Source organism: Aulostomus chinensis, chromosome 18, assembly GCF_037954235.1.
Source record: "Aulostomus chinensis isolate RoL2024-O1b breed Wild chromosome 18, RoL_Achi_v1.0, whole genome shotgun sequence".
NCBI lineage: Eukaryota > Metazoa > Chordata > Actinopteri > Syngnathiformes > Aulostomidae > Aulostomus > Aulostomus chinensis.
In genome coordinates this window covers 17,883,161-17,903,251 of record NC_141337.1, presented here as the reverse complement: position 1 = coordinate 17,903,251, position 20,091 = coordinate 17,883,161, and the positions used below count along the sequence as shown (strand labels likewise).

Below are 20,091 nucleotides of genomic sequence, written 5' to 3'. Positions count from 1 at the left end.
CGTCACTGTTTCTGCCTCAAATCACTCACATCTACAACCTGATACTGAAAAACCATAAATGCCAACCACTCTCAAGTGTTTTTATTATGAAACAAAGATCAAAAAGAAAACAGACATTTTGACAATAAAACACAAGGAGGAGACAAAAATAAGAAGAGTGTAACATAATCATAATATTTGCAATAATTACAGCCAACCAACGGCACAATTGCTTGCCTTCTGCACATTTTTACCAGTCAGGAAATCTAAACAAGCATTTTCAGGACTTTTCAGAACAGGACTGCTGACTCAGAGCTTGGGTTGACCTGGAAGACAGACTTTGGGAAACTTCGAAAAGCATAATTGTGGGTTTGCTTCTATTCTTAAAACAGCCAACAACAAACAAAAAAAAAAAATTACAGCATGTAGCAAAGAAAACACCGCCTTTAAATTTGCCGACTGTTCAAATGCACGTTTTACTTCTCCAATAATAATAATAATGATAATAATAATAATAATAATGATAGTAATACACATTTAATTTCTGTGTGCCTGTTTGTGACCTTACTACTGCTTTTGCCAATATAGAACAGTGACATAAATTGGAAAAATGTCTCCCTTCTGTCTCACTCCCCTCAAAAACAACTCATCTTAATACGACACAACAGTTAAATAGATGATCTGAGCACAGAAACACGAATGACAAAAGTGCCTTGTCATGGTTACGTCAACTATTACAAATAAAATGCCAACTGGACAAAGATTTCACTAGCATCTACTGCTCTTCCATCATCGGCAAAACAATAAAACATAATAATAAAAATAGTCGTCTTTTAAATACCATCAAGGCCATTTTGCTTGAGAGATTTACATCACTATCATCAGGTCCAAGAAATACGCTTCCTTGCTTTTATCACTATATTCACACCTGTTTCATTTAGATCAAAGTGATTCATCACCAGAAGTCTTTACATACTTTTAGGCTCAAAAAGCTGGATTATTATGCTTCCGACTGTTTCCATACTCCTTTTCCTGCTGGTATAAATTAAAACTGACCACAGGATTTACTCCAGCAGCGACTTTTTAAAATGCGAGGGTAAAGCAGGCCAGTGGAAAGAATTTTAATGAGAATCACTTTTAGAGTGAGGAGCATAGAGATTTTTTTTTTGGTTTTTTCTTTTGGTGAGCAGAGTTTTTTTTTTAAATCCATCTTATTCCCTCAATTTAATGAATTTATGGCCACAAGATATAAATTGTTCCCTCAATTGAGTTATTTTATGTTTTTGAACAAGTTACTCAGTATCCTGTTGTACAGTCACATTTTTATAACGTGCCGTCTCATAATAATTAAATGGAGGTAACAAGTTGTATCTTAACGGCCCCCAAAATAATTTAGGGACGAATTCTATCTTCTGGTCTCTGTATGCCCCCAAAATCTCTCTGTGCTCAGGGATCCATCAGTGAGACATCAAACCCACAGAGTTCCTCTCCAGCAGTACTGACTTCCTGTTGGATCACTTATGACCTTAGATCTGCATATATACAACTTATATACAATCACACTTTGTGTTTAAATGCAATTTATTTTAAATGTGAGGTGTTGAGAATGTTTGTGTGTAGGTAGCCAGTTTGAAAATGATTGGCTGCTTTCCTCTGTTATAAAGCCACAGGAGAGGAAGGACATTGTCAGCGCGTGCGCGTGTGGGTTCCTGCATTCTGAAGTGTAAAAAAACAAAACAAAAACAACAGCTCAGAGGGGTCTTGCTAGAATGATGCTGCTCTTCATGTGGTCAGGAGAACCAGCTCGGTGCTCATGTATCCCATTTTGCTCCACAGTATTATGTACTGCTTATGAGGTAGATAAGAGGAGACACGACTCAGCACTGAGCGGTTCAAAGCCAGCTGGTCGGCACCCTACAGCACAGCCACACTCTCTCTGATCTGAACCACTCTGAAGCCCTTAGTTGAAGCTTTTCAGGCTCATATTACTGAAGCACTCACTCTACTGTTTGTCAGGTATGATTGTACAGCTTCTGTATCTGATCATTGACTTGCTGAATGATTTTAAACAGCTATAAGCTGATGGTCCCTTTTTCCCCGGGGAACTACTTAACCTAATCTTCCTCGTCATGTAGCACTGTTAAATGAGAGCCAGTATTTGATACCATTAATGACAAGAAGGTGGTGAGCACCACTAAGCATCAGAGAAGCAAGTGTTTGAGCTGTGGGATGGCTACAGGGCTGACAGGTTGATGTTACTGGTACAAAGACACCTATAAACTGTTCTGAATGGATCATCTGTAGCCCTACTTTGTGTGTGTGTGTGTGTGTGTGTGTGTGTGTGTGTGTGTGTGTGTGTGTGTGTTGGTGTGTGTTCAGGAGGCAGCGATGGTCGTGCCACCGCTGAGGCGCAGAAGGATCTGCTGACAGTCTTGCAGGGATCGGCGGTCTCCCACCCGCTCCAGCGTGCGCTTGGCTTCAGCCAGCAGGCGGGCGCGGTGTCCAGGTGGGGTTAGCAGGGGCATGGGAAGATGGCGGCAGGCCAGCAGAATAGCATGAGCCCTCTCCCTCTCGCCCAGGACGCACTCGCCATCTAACAGATAGAATAGAAGAGGGAGAGCACAGATAAGTGCCTGCAACCTTGTGTTGAGTGTGTTTCTCTTTGTGTTTTTATAAGTCTACAACTGGTTTGGCTACTGTTAGGGCGCGTTTCCACAGGTTTGCTTTGGTTTGGGTCGGGTCTGTACGGCTCGGTGCGTTTCCACTAGCGCTGAGTACCACGTCAGCGTGGGTGCACTCACCAGCTGAGAGTTCCCTGCGTAATTTGTGTGCGACACAACAACAATGGACGACATGGAGGTGGCGTTATACCTGTTGCTCTGTCTGTGGTTTTGCTTAAACTAAAAGTAAAGAAGGACGGGCAGGCAAGGCTTCAAGCGGCGAAAAAGAACAACCAAGAAAAGTATAAAAGACTTTACCAAGTAAAGACCAGTATTCCGCCGAGGCCAAGATGGTACAAAGTAGACGACAAAAGCGGGTAAGTTACCCAATCAGCGCCCTGCTATGTGTTTGCATCACATTTTAGTCCCTGCTTGGCTCACTTGGAACCCCAGCGGAGCAGGGACCAAAAGGGTAACGTTAGTGCCGTGTTGAGACCGATGGAAATGGGGCCAAACCGACCCGACCCAACCTGAGCTGAAGTGAGCCAGTGGACATGTGCCCTTAATGGTTACAGTAAGAATGACTTTAGGAGAACTGATCTTTCGCCTCAAGGTGAGTTGAATTCAGAGTCCTAATTAAGTCCACAAACCGGTGGTGTAGGAGCTGTGAGCCCGGCGACGGAGGTTGTGCTCCAGCAGCTGGTGTGTCCTGGTGGGACTGGCTCCAGCCATCAATCTCACTGTGGTCTCATGGAGAAAAACCTACAAGAAAGCACGCAGCATAGCCACATGATGTCATCAGTACCCATGTTCACTTACAATTCTGGAGCAGAGAAAAAGCTAAATTGAGGTGAATTTTATAAAATCACTGAGTTCATGCGGTCGTCTCAGTTTTAGCAGAGTAACACAATGCTGTAACATGATTCTGACAAGACTGAAACAGAAAAAGTAGAACGACTTTGGCAACATTAGACTACTTGTGACTGACCTCGTTACTCTGAATGTCAGTGTTGAGCAAAAGCATTTGGGTATGTGTTAAAAAACAGCTGCTAACAGCTAAGGTTACGCTGACTGAGTGACAAGCAGTAGGCAGTGTCATTTCTCTCTTTAGCTTCCTTTGCAAATGCCCTGTACTGTTCTTGAGAATTAGCTTGCAGCACTGCAGTCTAGCAGGACTTTGATGCCGGTCAGCTAAAACAATGAAGACACAGGTGTGAGTAGCTCTGAGGAGGCATGAAAGGCACCCCTTAATCTTTATTCACAAGTCAGTGCATCATCAAAATGATGCTGAGACTGTTTAAGCTAAAAGGGCATCATTATGTTGCCATCATCTCAGAAGAATTTTTGCATGTATTGCAACTTGTTACAGTTTTACAAACAAGCTACTTTTTTGTTTGTTTGTTGATTCAATAGTTCTTTTGTGGCTGCAAGCTAGACAGTAATATGTGATACCCGTATTTTTCCACACAGAAAACCGATCAGGAATCAGATGGAGGCATGTTGATACACTCCCTGGGTAGCCTCATTTCCAGTCAGACAAATTAAGTGTATTTACTGTTTTGTTTTTGTATTTCTGTTTTGAATTTCATCTGTTGTGGTACGTTATCGAATGCACAGTTGGCGCCCTCTGCTGGAATAACTCCATTTTCCTGGATGGAAATTAATTCACCCTCAGCAATACACAAACCCATGCTGAAGAAAGGCGTCTTGCCTGAAACGTGTGTGCGGCGATTCAACGGTTTACTAAACTCGTTTATTAGTAAACTCGTGTATGAAGAATATTGGACCATAATTAGTGATGTCACACACCAAGCTCATAGCCTCCACTCTTTAAAATCAGTTCATCAATGAAGGTGACACCAGATAACATCATTCTAAACACGAACTGTGTGAGCACAGTTTGGACTGGTGGTGGTGGTGGTGGTGCTTCACGGACAAACCTTGTGTTGTGCCTGTCTGTAGCACTGTGTGAGCTTTCGGAGTGCACTGAGGTCCCTCTGGAAACCAGCCAACTGGGCTCCAGGTGCTGGGCCAGGTTCTCCATTACTGCTGCCTCCCCGCTGCCATAAACTGGTTCTCAAGGTCAACAGAAGGTCACAGACCAGGAGCTCCATTGCCTGGTAAGAGAAAGGAATATGAATTATTAAAAAAACAAACCCCATCTCCTATTATAATAATGCGCACCAACATGAAATGGTTTAAAAAAATAGTTTATCTGTAAAATAGATGAGTCAAATGTGTATCTCCTATATAAATATAAAACTGATATAATTCATATCCCATTGCAATTTAATCACAGTACAATGAGATATCTGATAAAGTTTTAGAAAATATCCAAAGAGAGCTGAAAATACAACTTGATGTGTACCTCTGGGCTCGTCTAATCGTATGTACGTCACATTTTACTGATTTGAAATTGATTCAGTTTATTTTATCTATTTTCCGTTAGAGTAGCACATTTGTACACTGTTACTGAACACACAAAAATACAGCTGCCATATGACCACAAGATGATGCTATCTGGATATATTGAAGTACAACATTGCGGGCAGATACTGGAGTATTGATACAGGCTCCTGAAAAAAAAAAAACACTGACATATTGCTGATTTTATTGCACAGCCCTGAGGAATTTAACCGTCCAAATAGTTTATTCTCCATGGTTAGTAATTGTGTTTTACTTACACTGACAGTATTTAAGCACACGTGTATAAGGACTAGTGTCTATTTCATCCATATTGAAATTTTTGTACTTTCAAACAGTAGTATCGTCCATAGAAATCCAATATCAGTCAGGCTATAATTACAACAACCTACATGTGTGTAGCATCATGTGAGTAATGTGTGCCTTGGGGTGTGTAGTGGGTGCGTGCAGATCAGGGAGGCCTCTGTACTGCACTGCAGATACATTGCACTCAGCTTTAAGATCATGCAATGCAACTACAATGCACCACAGCCACCTCCTGCCACCCACACTTCGCACACAAACACAGCCCTGTGTCAGCCTGGCCTGACCGGTGTTTCAGTGTGTGTATACGTGAGCATAGAAATCTGTTTCTGTGAAGCCTGATGATTCAATAAATGGACACCCTATAAAAACAACTTTGATTTGAGTGAAGACTGCAAACAAATTGAGAAAACCACACAAACCCAGCAAAGATCATAGATAGCGGTTCCAGCATTTAGAGTTCTAGAGGCTTCTTTGGTTCTATACCTTGTTCAGCCAGTTCCCAGACTGTGCGAGAGGCACCGAGATACTCGAGCGGAGGTAGCTGCTCGCTCGGTCCGTGTGTGACAGGCAGGCTATTGCTCCTTCCCCCTTCAGAGGTGACAGGCTCATTTGTACGGCCTTGCAAAGCAACAGCATGGCCTTGGGCAGAGGGTGGCTAGAGCAGGGATAGGGGGGGGATAATAAGAAGTTAGAAACAATATTTGTAAGGCATTGTGATATTTCTGTCTCTGAACATAATGGGAAAATTTGACTGAGATCAAACTGAAGTTTTTCCCTCCTCTTAGCCTGAAACGTCTACTTCAGTAGCACAGCAAACTTCAGCAACATTCCAAACTCTATTCTGAAGGGCATTTTTCACATATAAAGTTTTCAAGTAATATCAATTTCAAGACTTACAACCAATCGGGAAAACATTTTCCATGTTTTTCTTTAATATACTAAATAGTCATTGATCATTTAAAAGATTAAACTGTGTGAAAGAGAAAGTGCATCTGAATGTAGAGTTTGTGGTTCATCTCCACACGTTTATTTTGCAGCGCGAGAGCTTGTATGTTGCAGCACTCAGACATACAGTAGTTACTTACTCCAGAGTGTGCAAAGCCCTAGGCATTCGCTCGGCTTCTGCCAGCAGTGACCTCACAGCGACATCATCTCCCTGTAGCCAATAGACAGCAGCCTTTAGGACCAAAGCCCACCAACGACTCACTGGATCTCCCACTGGCATAAAAAAAAAGATGCAGAAAGAAGAAATGAAGGAATCAGGAGGACAAAGAAGCTCAGTCCAAAAGCCTGAGTGGAGTTAGTCTGACAAGATGAGACTTGGTGGTGACGGCAGGTGTTTCTTTTGGATTATTGTTGATTAGGGACAATTATAGTGCAACAGTAATGTGTCTAATAGTAAAGATTTGAAACATTGTTATAAATATTGTTTTTAGCATGAGAAAATGATAGGTACAGGCGAGGGTGAGTTTGTGAGTGTGTGTGCAAGGAGGTGGTGGTAACAGTGGTGGTGGTGGTGTGTGTGTGTGTGTGTGTGTGTGTGTGTGTGGGGGGGGGGGGGGGTAGTGATAACAACAATGCTCAAAACTGAAACTCACTGCCCAAAGGATCATTAGTGTCCTTAGTTCCATTTCAAGCCACTTATTACTACAAATTAATGTCCCAAGTGTAATCTGTGATAATCCTATAAAAATTAATCCCACAAACTACACTGACTGTCAAGAGTGCCACTGACGCAGAGAAAATCTAATCATGGTGCCAGTAATAACTCAGATGACTATCTGGTTTATCCATGGTGGCAGACTAAATCTCCTCCCCTCACAAACATCTAACATGATTCGTTCATCTTGTGATCAGCTGTTGTTTGTCGATGGACCATTCACACCTGGTGTGGTGGTGTGACTGGGAGGAGTCGAGAAGGGAGGAGGGGGAGCAGGAGAGTCCTCTGTGCAGCTGTTCAATAACTGGAGGAACTCCAAGGCACTGCAGAACTCCCTGAAAGACAGAGAGAACTTTACAGTTAAATCATTCTCACCCAACTCCCCAGAACAGCCAGGACCACTACCATACCCAGAACTGGTCTTCTGACTGCTTGCATCAGAGTCACTCTGTGGCTGGATGAGGGTGTGAACAGCTCTCTCCAGGAGCTTCCTGCAGAAACAGCGGTGCAGCTGGGCAATAGGGTCCACTAGAGGAAGGTCAGGAGAGAGGGGTCACAAATGGGTCCTACTGAATATGAGCCAGCCTGAAGGCAGGTACAGGGAACAGGTGCTTGGCCCCTGATGTGGACTCATTCATGTATGTGACATACCTGGGTCTCTCTGGGAAGTGTAAACCCCATGACTGGTCTCTGATCTCACTGACCAATCACAGCTCAGGAAGAACTGCCTACCCAGTGGGGTAAAGAGCCAGCGCAGGCAGTCAGGGATCTGCTTGGTCTCTGATTGGTTGGCTACACTCTCAGCACAATTCAACAGGTAACCCTAGGAGATAGACACAGACGATGGCAAGTTGATCTCATCTATTTGTTAAAGTGATTTTCTGGAGATAAACAAACAACAGATTGACTATGGATCATGTGAGGGACTTACAGGCAGACAGGAGAGGTGGTGGCCCAGGATGGTACGTAGGGCTGTTGCTGCAGTGATGTAAATCTGGGTGAGCTGAGTTGGGGCCATCTTGCTTTGGGCGCTCTCACTAAGGTTGACAGCACTCATAGAAAGAGACAAGGCCCACAGGCTGCTACGCTGAGGCAGCTTTCCTAAAATGTAAGGCAGAAAAGGGATTTTTTTTATCATAATGTAATATTGATTTAAAAGTCAGTTAGTCATATAATTCTCCCAGCAGCAAACCAAACCTGTGAGTTGCAGCTGGCTCAGCCGGTGGTAAACCAGTGCTGCATCCTTTGCACTAGTCCTAGCCTCCTCCCCCTCGTGTTTTCCTCCGACTTGATGAACCAGCCAGCCCAGAGGAGTTGGGCGATGCAGGCAATAGCGGATCAGATTCCAGGACAGCGAGCAGACCAGGTCTAGTCTGGTTGAGGGCAGTGCCCTGGTCAAGACTGACAGGCAGGTCTCCAAACTGGCCATTGCTGCTAGGTAATCTCCCTGCAAGAGAAAGGAAAACAGGAGATGGAATAACATGACTGCGGGAGAGATGAGGGGGCATTTGATGAAGCTCACCACTCAGATGTGGTGAGAGCTAATATTTCCGTATTTGGAGATCCTCGAGATCCCTTCACTCTTGGCCAAAGGAAGGGGAACTTTCTGTGAAAAATTCTTTAACCCCTTGTTGTCAGAGAGAAAATGAAAGTTGTGAACTCACTCTGTTGAGATGCAGGTCAGCTTGTTTGCGATGCCTCCAGAAGGACACCGATTTGGGGGAGTGAAGGGGTGTGACAGGTTCCCACAAGTAAAGAACCCTGACACAGCCCCACACTGCACCCACCCCGCTCAGCACCCAAACAATCACCCACGGCAACAGACACCGCAGCCAGGATGCTGGAAGTTGAGAGAAAGCGTAACAAGTTCAATAGGAATCTTTCTTTGTTTACATTTGTCTATAGGCTTTTTTTAATGATCTGCTCACTGAAGTCCTGCATGTGACTTGGGATCCAGACAAGTGTTCTCGATGGTCCGTGTCCTTGAGAAAGACTCTGGCTTGCTGAGGCCTCCGAGCCCAATAGTGAAGGAAGTGGGTTTAGGGAGAGACAGAGGAAAGTCAGGGCACAGAGAAGAAGACGAGACCGATCCATGACTCCAACTGAGGAAGGAGAATCTGGCTCACTCTTCAGCTGATGGAGGACAAAAGAGAGAATAAGCAGATAAAAATGTTGAAATCTGCTTCATGTGATAGAACCTTTCACGGTTAAAACTTGGACAGTAAATATTGTACACAGTACTCCACTCAATGGCCACATCAGTGAAAAAAACTATCGAATGAGTCTTTTACAAAAATTCTATGTTCAATTTGTATCTATCAAGGAATTGGATTTTGACTTTGATGAGAAAATACATATATCAACAACTCCGAAAGCAACTTCACAGTGAAAGTCTGCAGGAAACATCATGACAAACAAAAGGAAAAGGAGGCATTGAGGTGTTCTAATTACAAAATACTAAAATACTACAAAATATCATGAATTATTATTGACAAATTTCATCCTTTAAAAATATCATACTGATTACTGGTTTCTACCTCTGGTCATATTTTTGTATATTACTGCTTGATAAAATGCTTTAATGATACAAAAATACTCAAGATTATGTCGCCAATATATAAGTCACCTGCTCATGATCCAGTAAGGGGCTGCCAGGCTCGGAGTCCACACAGTAGGGAGAGAATTGCTGAGGGGAACCAGAACCTGAGTCCGAGGCTGGAGGTGACATCATCACTAATTCCTGTTTAAGCTCCACATCATCAGATAGTGCCACTGGCTCTGAGATAGACAGGGAAAGTCATTACATTTCATTTTTATTATCACATTTAGCTGCAAATAAAAACCAACGCATAGCTCTCATTTATGTATCACACATACTGTTCTTCTGGTTTGCCATTTTCAGGGCCAAGTTCTCCTGTCGAAGCTTGTGGTTGACCTGTTGCAGGTACTTGATGTAATCGATGGCCTTCCGCAACACTCCTGACTTGTGCATCTGAGGGGAAACATGCAGATCAGGTGATGATGATTCCTTTTCTGATAAATTAAGAGAGCAGGACCATAATTTAATGTTTCCAAATTCAATCAAATAAATCAAGTTAAAAATCACTAACCTTGGCGTCATTGCCCATGACTAGATCTCTGAGCTCCACAATCTTGTCATTGATGGACGAACGGTACCTCTTCTCAATGATGTTATGGGTTGTCCTCCGCTCACCTTCCTTCACAATCCCCCCTGGGCTTCCTCCTCCTCCAGTCATCTGGGCCTGCTCTATGTTTGCTCTGGCTGTGTTTGTGCAGTGGGAGGAGCCTGGCTGTAGCTGTTTGATTGGCAGTTTGTCTCCACCACCCATCACAACAGGGACAGTGGTCAGGATGTTGCTGCTCATCAGCGTCTGGGGACAGAAACCAGTAAACGTGGGATTGCAGATGTTGCCCCTTTCTTAACTGAGATTTTAACACTAATACACGCATACCGGAACCTGCAGAGCAGTGTTCTGGATGGGTGTGGTCAAGGTTGTGATGCCTGCTGGACTCTGCATGGTAGACAGAACCTGAGTACCATCTGGTTTAAGTGTTGTCAGAACAAGTGAATCTGTCTTCAGGATCTGAGGTTGCTGGACCAGTACCTGATGGAAAGAAACCCCAAATCAACCACAGGTTTTAAATGGCCTGAAAACAAAAATAACAGCATCAAAACTTGGGCCTTCACACATCTTTGACTCTACACCTACATCGGGAAGATGTGTTTGAGATAATTGCTTACAGAAAAACATTTAAATTAAAAGACTGTTTTTCCATTACAATTCTTTTAGATTTTCTGATCCCAGAAAACCCTGAAATTACAGTTCCAACACTGATAATAATAATCAGGCTCCTCACAGGTACTTGTTGCACCTGCTGTTGCACAGTGTGGACTGTAGTGGGCGCCGTAGACAGAGTCTGGATGGTCTGACCAGTGGGGGTGAGAACACGCTGATGCTGAATAGTCACTGGTTGAAGCTGTGGTGATGTCATGATGCTCTGCATTTGCGGTTGGAGGACTGGGGATGGGAGACAAGGTGACAGTTGAGTAACAAGTCAAATTCTCAATATACACCCAAAAAGAGTGAGAGTTTCTGGTCATGCTAGCAGGACTGTGAGGCAATGGGGACACTGCTGAGCCCCACTGGACAAACATCAACATGTTTCAATAGAATACCATCCTATCAGTTTCCGTTGTTACCTTGGAAACTAGGAGCAGGGCTCTGGTGGCAGATGACAGGGTTTTGGATAAACCGGGACTGTCCGCCACTGGAGGCAATCATCACAGTTTGGGCTGCCTGAGTCTGGATGGGCAGGGGTGTGTGGCTGTGGGTCTGAACCAGGGTGTGAACTGGGAAGCTCTGGGTCTGCATTGGGATACCCTGGGTGTGCATCTGGATTTAAGTCAGAAATGTTCCCTTTTAGTTTGACGTAACAAATGACACTTTAGTAGACATTCTGTTGAAAAACTACTTCACCCAAGACAATTAACTTTATCTCTCAGGCTGGAAGCTGGCTTTGTCGAGATAACACTAATCAGGAACTTAAATTTTATGGTCCTTTCATTCAAAAATTCCTTTGGGAGAGCTTTTTTTTTTTTTTAAACCCTGAATATAGTTTTACTGTTAGGAAACTGATGTTTATTTGTAATCTTTTTAACAGTTACTTCTTTAACAGTGCAATGTAACAGTGGACATAATAAATGTATACAAAATAGAAATAGTAGAGGAGCATGTCAGACAAATAGGGTTCATATGTCACACATCTAATACCTGGATGGTGGGCTGGGCAGCCTGCTGAGGCTGGATAGGTTGGACCACCTGAGGTCTTGGCTGAAGGAGCGGGGCGGTGCGGGTCACCTGCTGTGGCCCTAAAGACACAGTTGTTGGGGAGGGGGTCTGGGCAGGGGTGAGGGGAGGGGTGAGGGGCAGGGACTGAGGGGACAAGGTCTGGGAAACGGTAAGGCTACTGTTGGAGCTCTGGTAGGCTGCAGAAGTTGATGTCTGTGGAGTTTGAGGGGTTTGACTTGTGGGTTGTGGCGTAGCGCTGACGGCACTGGTGTTCTGGAGGGAACTAGCAGAGTTGATGTGGTCCTCAAACAGGTCAGGGAAGTCACCCACCTGGTTGCTAACAAACTGGAGCATCTCTGAGGAAATAAAAGAGACAAAATTGGTGATGGGTAAACAAAATGTGAATACAGTAAACATGCTATATTGTTCAATTCAACAACAGATTAAGTATATCTCAACGTGAGCTCAAACAATAAGTTGATTAAAGGAAACAACTACTTTGATAGTCCACATCCTTTTCTAAGCTGAAGTATTAGATATTTGATGGTCCCATGTTCTTATGAGCGCTTACTGTTTTCTTTCTTACTTGATAGTGCATTGAAGATTTCAGGGTTGTAGACTGTTCAGAAAACAAAAGTTATGTCTAGTGTCTTAAGGATAGGGTGGCACGGTGGTGCAGTGGTCAGCACTGTCGCCTCACAGCAAGAAGGTTCCAGGTTCGAGTCCCAGCTCCAGCACAGGATCTTGCTGTGTGGAGTCTCCATGTTCTCCCTGTTCCTGTGTGGGTTCTCTCTGGTACTCCAGCTTCCTCCACAGTCCAAAGACATCAAGAGAGGACGAGGCTGATTGATACTCTAAATTGACCGTAGGTGTGACTGTGAGTGTGAATGGTTGTCTGTCTTCATGTGTTGGCCCTGTGCTGGACTGGCGACCAGGGTGAACCCCGCCACTTGCCCAAAGGCTGCTGGGATAGGCTCCAGCCCCCCCCCCTCCCCCAGCCCTTAACAGGATACGAAAATGGATGGATGGATGTCTTTAGGATAGACTAAATCACAGGTTTTCAAAGTGTTAGGCAGGTTTCCCCACACGAGGGCTTCAGATGGCAGGCTCCATACATTAAAGTAAAAGACAAGAACAGCCAAAATGGATTCAATTTGTTTACAGATATACAGGTAAGAGATACAGTACTCCCAGTTTCCAAAAGTCAGAAAATAATAAATGGCTCTGGGCAGATTATTTTAATGTGTTTGGAATCCTCTGAAGTCATGTCAAAAAGCAATATTAGGATGGTTCACCGTCTATGGCATCAAATAACAATTCTAGATAGGCATCCAGAAGCAAACCTATTATTAATGTAAGGGTACAATCTTGTCTAAGGGGACATTCTTCATCTCTTTGACTTGGAAATGCTTTGGACGAATAAATGTATAAATAAATAATGTAATCTTACCTATCTCATGTAATCTCAAACTTTTAACAATTCTGTAGCTTCAGTTGGTTAAAACACATACAAAAACAGATGTTTCCCTATTTTGGATTTAGGGCATCAGGCTTCATCTCTGTTGCATAACTCAGTAGAAAAAGTCAAAAATCATGTGGTCATGTTATTACTTCCCTATGTGTCCCTGAAATAAAAGCCTTTAACTGAAGCTCAACATGAGGTGAATACAGTTGGCAGATGAAAGCTAAGTGCATGTCATGGGCTGACCTTGAATAGCGACAGAAACGGCTCCCATTGTGGTCATAAATTTGAGATTATTGCACATAAGACCTTCATTCAGATGGCCTTGACACAGTGAGTTATCATGTTTCTGAAGGCCTCACAGACAATGGCAGTCAAAGAGCACTTGGGGAAATAAATGTTTTGAAAATTATTTGCTGTTGAACTCTATTGTCTTTTACTGAAATTTTTAGTATCATGGCACAGAATTTTCTTTTTTTTTTGGGGGGGTCAAAAGCACCATCTATAATTTTCATAATCAATAAATGAATGGTTAAGTCTTGTCCCAATTTCCCAGAACTCAAAGTGACATGTTCAGATAGCGTTTGGGTCTAACGGCCCAAAAATGTCAGTTATGAATGTCAAAAGAGGAGCCTGGAAGTCTGGAACCAGGAAATCTGTGACATTTTTACTTGGAAAAAAGGGACAGAAATCCAGTAATTAACCATCAAAATAGTTGGAATAGTTCATTTTAACTGAGTATTGAAACAATTGATTGCAGCAGCAAACTCATGAGAGGAAACCATTTTGTCACCAGTTTACTAGAGGAATTCACTCAAGTGTTTGATGATCCCTCAGTCATTAAGAACTTCTAAGACCTCCACCAGCTGACACATGCGGTCAGAACTGCAGGACTGATGATTATCAACGATCATACTTATAGGTGAAGCCACCAGGGCCAATGAAGGGTGAGTGAACAAAGCTTGAGCCTTGTATATGGTCTTATGTCTGACAGAGCAGTCCAGAAAACCCAGCGGACCACATCAGTAGGGTTGGGTACCGTAAACCGGTTCCTAATGTCTGGTTCCGGAACCGTTAAGCAGCTTTTTGAATTTCGATTCTTTTTTTTTTAGTTTGTTTTCAGGGCATGTATCACTCCGATCGGAGTGTACCGTAATGACCAGTCTATAAGCCGCTACTTTTTTCCCCACGCTTTGAACCCTGCGGCTTACACAACAATGCAGCTATCAGGGGGCGCAAGAAGTGCAAAAACTAGACAGACGCAAGAGTCAATGCAAAGAAGAAGACGCTAGTTTTTGGTGCACTCAACGCAAAACGGCGCTCGACACGCACAAACGCAAAATAGCAGTGTGGAGCAGTGTGAAAGAATCCACGATCACCAATGGGTTTCGAAAGGCTGGACTACTGCGTGAAGAGAACAGCACAACTTCAGCGGTATCTCTGCCTCCAGACGAAAGTGACATTGAGAGCGACACTGACAGAGAGACTGAAAAGGTGTGTGATGGAGATGTTCTGAGGCTCTTCAACTCCGACACCGAAGAAGACGACTTCGGTGGTTTCAGCGCACAGGAGGAGGATGAATAAAAACATGAATGGCTTTTCTGTTTTGTTCGATCAGCCGTTTTACTGCTGTGTTATAGGCACGTTTGGAAACAATTCACGTATGTAAATAAACATTTACAAAATCTTAATGCGTAAATATCTCATTTCACAACGTATATATCTGCGGCTGATAGTCTGGTGCGGCTAATGGATGTACAAATATTTTTTCCTTTTAAAATTTAGTGGGTGCGGCTTATATTTCGATGCATTGCATTGGCATTGTGAATAAATAAACTGGCCTGTGTTAAGGCTTTTTCAAACAAACAAAAAATTCTCCTGATGAATAGGCTGTGACCTGTTGACATCCATCACAAAGAATCGGAAACGAGAATCGCTGAGAACAGGAATCGATATTGAGAATCCGAATCTGTAAAATCCAAACGATACCCGACCTTACACATCAGTGACGATCAAAGATGAAGCAGACTCTGCTGATGAGACACTGGTTAGATTCACTTCAGTGCTGAGAGAAGGGAGGTGACACTCAGGGTATGACACAAATTAAAATGTCTCAACAGTCACGGTGAGCTGATGAACCTACAGTGGAAGTAAACAATGCTTAAAAAGTGACTGTAGCTCTTAATGTTGATCAACCATAATGGCTATGATTTTGAGGTTTTGAAGCCTTCCTGTGCGAAAAATTACAGTCCGTTTTGTCATAGAGATCATCAAGATCGATCAAGTAAATATGAATGATTTTATAAAAATCAAAAATCCAATATGGCTGCCACAGGAGGAGAAAATCTCAGATCAGACATTTCTCCTCTTATATTTCAATGACATCGAAAAACTGATCAAGCAAAGAAAAAGTTAAGATTTGCCAAAAAAAAAAAAAGAGAATCAATTGATCAATATGTTTTTATACTTTTATGGGGTTAGGGAGCTGGAAACACTCGAGAAACAAAATTCTGCCAGATTGTAACACTCAGGAATCTCATCTTTTTCAGTAAAAGCAGCCAATTTCCTATCTCTGATCGTCTCCCTCGATGACCCTTAACTAAAAAATGTTCATAGTATAAAAGGTACATTTTTTTGCAAAGCATCATTAAATATACTTGAGTTACCTTACAAAAAACATTGCTGATTCTGGGGATTAGGTGGGATGTACTTACTGATGTTTCATGGAATGAGCCACGTACATAATCTGAGAAGAGAAGTTGCTTTGTGCCAAATGTGTACACTTGCCAGTTTCCATTCATAGTTCTTGGACAGATGAATACCTCCAAGTGTAAATACACTAACAGGTAATCTCAGTTCTCTCTCAGTTTAAAATTGATAGATAAACGGCATCCAAATGTGACCGGGCTGAAAAGCAAAATGGTGCAACTGATTGACTTCTGTCCGTGACTTCTGTTGGCACCATTAACAAGGAAACGACTTCTTTTATTCAGACCTCAACTGGTATCCAAAAAACAAATGAAAAGTACACAATTGTCCGTTACGCCCTGAATGAAACCATGCAGACGATGGGGCAGTTGAATGCCCACCAACATTCATTAGTCTTTGTGCTCAAGAACTTTTACTAGTCTGTCCTGTCACATATACTTGCACACATTAATGTCGACAGACACATTAAACCATGCATTATTTGTGCATCTCCTTGGGGGATGGAGGGGGAGGGGCAGACTGGACAAAGCAACTCGGAGCCCCCAGAGCCTCAGGCGAGCTGACACAAAGGGTCAATCCAACCCAAAAGAGGGACAGTTTCCTGGACTGCTCAGTGCAAAGAAAATAGATTATGTAACTGGAGTTGCTAAGAGAACAATTGGGAGAGGGAGAACGTTCTAAATGAATTTAGGGTTAAACACAAGATCCCTTACAGGGGCCTCTAAGACCTTGTACTCCATGATGTGCACATGGCTCCTAAATGGCACCAACATGAGTGACAGGGTAATTGGTTTGAATCATATCTATATCTATATGTGTGTGTGTATACATGCATGCATGCATGTATATATATATATACATATATACACACATATATGCACACACATACACACACTCTTTATAAAAAAAGATATAAATTCTATAAAATTTGAATGTTTGATGTGAGAAACACACATTTCAAGATGATCAGTAGTTTGTGTGAATTTTTCTAATAACAAAGCCCCCTCACAATAACACACACACATTTTTTATTTCGCAACACTGTCCACAATGATTGCAGCAGGTCTTTTCACCAAATTGTGCAGCAATAATTTATTGTAATAGGACTGTCTTTATTTCGCAAATTTCCATAGATTATCAACCTTTCTGGCTGTATTTATTTTGCAATTTTTTTTCCAGCCCTGGAAATTGTCATTTTCAAATTCCCTGACTTTTCAGGGTTTTTCATGACCGTATGACCCCTGTAGCTATCAACAGGATCTGTAACAACTGGAAGAAAAGTGAAAAATGAGAACTGTTCTTCATATTTAGAATAGATTGTGATGGTTTAAAATCTATTTACATAAACACCGAAATCGACTGTTGGGGACATTGTGTTTTTGATAATCAGGGTCAGTTTCTCTGCAGCTGACAGGTCAGTCTCATGGGGAAAAAATATAGTCCATTAGCCGACAGCCAAACAAAGACTGGGTGAGGCAAAACTTAGGTGTGGGCCGTCATCTCTCTCACACACAATCTGCACATTCCTCTCTTTTGACACAATGATTAAGTGGGATTACATTACAGTGGCCCAGGGTGGGCTGTGTGTTCGCTCTGTCTAAGGGCCTGTGACAGGACAAGTTGCACCAAAAACCAAATGCAAGTAAATACATTTCACAACCTTTTTGTCAATGTTGGCCATCATTCCACAGTCATCCACCAGAGTCAGTAGATAAAAAGATAAAGTTCTGACGGATAATCCAGTTTTTTAATCCTGCACTGTCTGATGCCTCACACACCCACACAAGCCCATCAGTCCGGTCTGGTGACTTAGCATTCAGTAGAATTCCACTCTTACATAAATCTGGTGACTCTGCACTTGCCAGTGTTCAATCAGAAGCCCTGTCCTTTTACTGAGTGCCAAATGGTTAAACTTGTTTTGATAAGAGAGACGCTGGACCAGAGATGCTGTGTGTTCACTGCAGCCAGCCTTCCGAGTGTGGAGTTGGTCTTTATGGAAACGTTGGGCCACAAAGTTTGCTTTCCATTCTGCAATAACCTGTTTGGACACATGCTGAATAAAAGGTTCCTTCATTACGTTCTAGAGTAGAAAAACTTTCACCTGGACATGGAAGTTGTAAATGTTTCCATATGGTGAAAAATATTGAAAATGTTAAACCTTCCACTGATACTTTCGGCATCTCCCTTTACAGTCTACGTACATCGACTACTGAAGATAAACACTCCATTATGCTTCATGGAGAAAACAGATCTTCGCTCTATCATGAAGCGGACAATATTGGAATCCCTATAAATAGCATTACACAAACTAAATCCCAATGTTATCACAAAATTATACTTCTCAATGGTCATCATTGGGACAAAAACGTTGTGTATGTTTGTAATGTCCGCTAATTATATTCTATTTCATTAAGATAGTTCAATTACACAAACTTGTTCTATTCATTTATCCATTCATTCATTCATTTTAGTGACAGGTGGGGAGTAATTCTGATGTCATTAGTTGCTCACCTGCCGTACAATAATTTGCTAGCGCCATTATTCCAGAGTGATTTTGAAAATAAAGACCTGACAACAACAAAATAACTCAATCAGGGTTCATGCCACAAAAAAATAATTTCCCATGGCTTTGCTGAAGTGCAACATTAACATGATATCCATGACAAAATATATAACAAAATAAATAAAAATTAATGCAGATTAAAACTAAGTAAGCATTGATTTAACTAATATTGGCCAATATACATTTGTTTGAGGGGATCTTGACTAAAACAGTACACTATAACATACATTTATTTATGAAGCAACGTGCCGTGATTTTTCATACACTTTCTGGTTTAATTTGTTCAACCAAAACTTTTACCAGGCCTGGAAGTGTCTATTTTCAAATTCCCATGCCTGCTCCAGTGTTTTATTTAAGTCGAAACCATGATGAATGTAGCTCGAATAATTGTAAAAACAAAGTATTGACAGATTCCTGCCGCCTGTTTCGTGTTGCCCAGTCTCTCTTTAGTAGAACCTCATATATCATGGGCACACTCGCTGGCTCCGCTGGATAAACATCAGACAGGAAACAGGCCGAACATTAACTTAATAACACTCGCACTCACCGTCGATGTCCCCCAGGGTGAATTCGTCACCTAATTCTGCTAAAGTCGGATCTCCGGTCTCCATAGTGGACATGTACTCTCCTCCGTCCATCCCGCCTGTCACCAACCTTCTTCTCCGGCTGCTTGTCACCGAAGGGTCGCGGGTGGGCAAAACAGGGATAGGGGTCTGTTCTGCTTTGTCGCGACGTCAATAAGCTTATCTTATCTGGAATGAAAATATTTTTCTGAAACAACCGTTACCCAACAGCGAAGCCTCAAGAGAGGCCAACATCTACACCGATAAACTCATTCACATCAATATATGCTTAAGACGACTCCATCTTGTTTTACGCTTATTACGTCATTCACAAACATACTGAGTGGTTCAGAGCGCGCTCTGATTGGTTCAGAGCTAGGTGTTGTTGTCATGAGACCAGTTTCCACCATCCAATGAGGAGGAGGTATTTATCGTGGTCTGATAGTACGTCAACCATCAGAAGCTTGTGTGGCATTTGAATAACCGCGCCCCCTAGCTTCGTGAGAAGAAGTGGACCCGAACAGCTACATTCAGCACCTCGGAAATACCGATGACTCCCGATAGATATAAATACATACACTTCAAATGGGCTGCATCCCACAACTCCTCCATTGAACTTCACCTCATTATTTACTGCGACATTCTCTCTTCTCATTGCTTCACTTTATAATGCTTATTTTATTGATTATTGTTGTGATGTCCTTCACTGTTCAACTGTTGTGTTTTAATAGTGCAAGTTCACCTTCAGTCTCATGAAGAGCAACTTTAAATACATTTATTATTATCACAGAATGCTTTTCACACCATAAGATACTGTTGTTTTTAATACTTCAGATTACCCAAGTCCAGTAACAAATGCAAAACAATAAAACAATACATTTAATTTCCTGTTGCCCATTTAGTAATACTATGATGATAATAATACGAGAAAATGATGTGAGCTATAATTTGTCA

The 20,091-nt window shown here is 42.3% G+C and overlaps 1 protein-coding gene across 1 annotated transcript; it reads right to left on the bottom strand.

Annotated features, from left to right (window-relative positions):
* Positions 1 to 66: 66 nt before the first annotated feature.
* Positions 67 to 19,473, bottom strand: srebf2 (sterol regulatory element binding transcription factor 2). The gene is made up of 20 exons (XM_086184126.1): positions 19,122 to 19,473; positions 11,823 to 12,196; positions 11,252 to 11,444; positions 10,909 to 11,069; positions 10,503 to 10,655; positions 10,140 to 10,421; positions 9,907 to 10,021; positions 9,656 to 9,807; positions 8,958 to 9,162; positions 8,694 to 8,869; positions 8,227 to 8,476; positions 7,961 to 8,130; positions 7,681 to 7,852; positions 7,440 to 7,557; positions 7,255 to 7,364; positions 6,455 to 6,587; positions 5,853 to 6,024; positions 4,580 to 4,756; positions 3,290 to 3,401; positions 67 to 2,572 (listed from the first exon to the last, which is right to left on the bottom strand). Exons 1-20 carry the CDS (start codon positions 19,210 to 19,212, stop codon positions 2,355 to 2,357), a joined length of 3,534 nt encoding a protein of 1,177 aa, XP_086040252.1. The 5' UTR covers positions 19,213 to 19,473; the 3' UTR covers positions 67 to 2,354.
* Between the last annotated feature and the right edge of the window lie 618 nt (positions 19,474 to 20,091).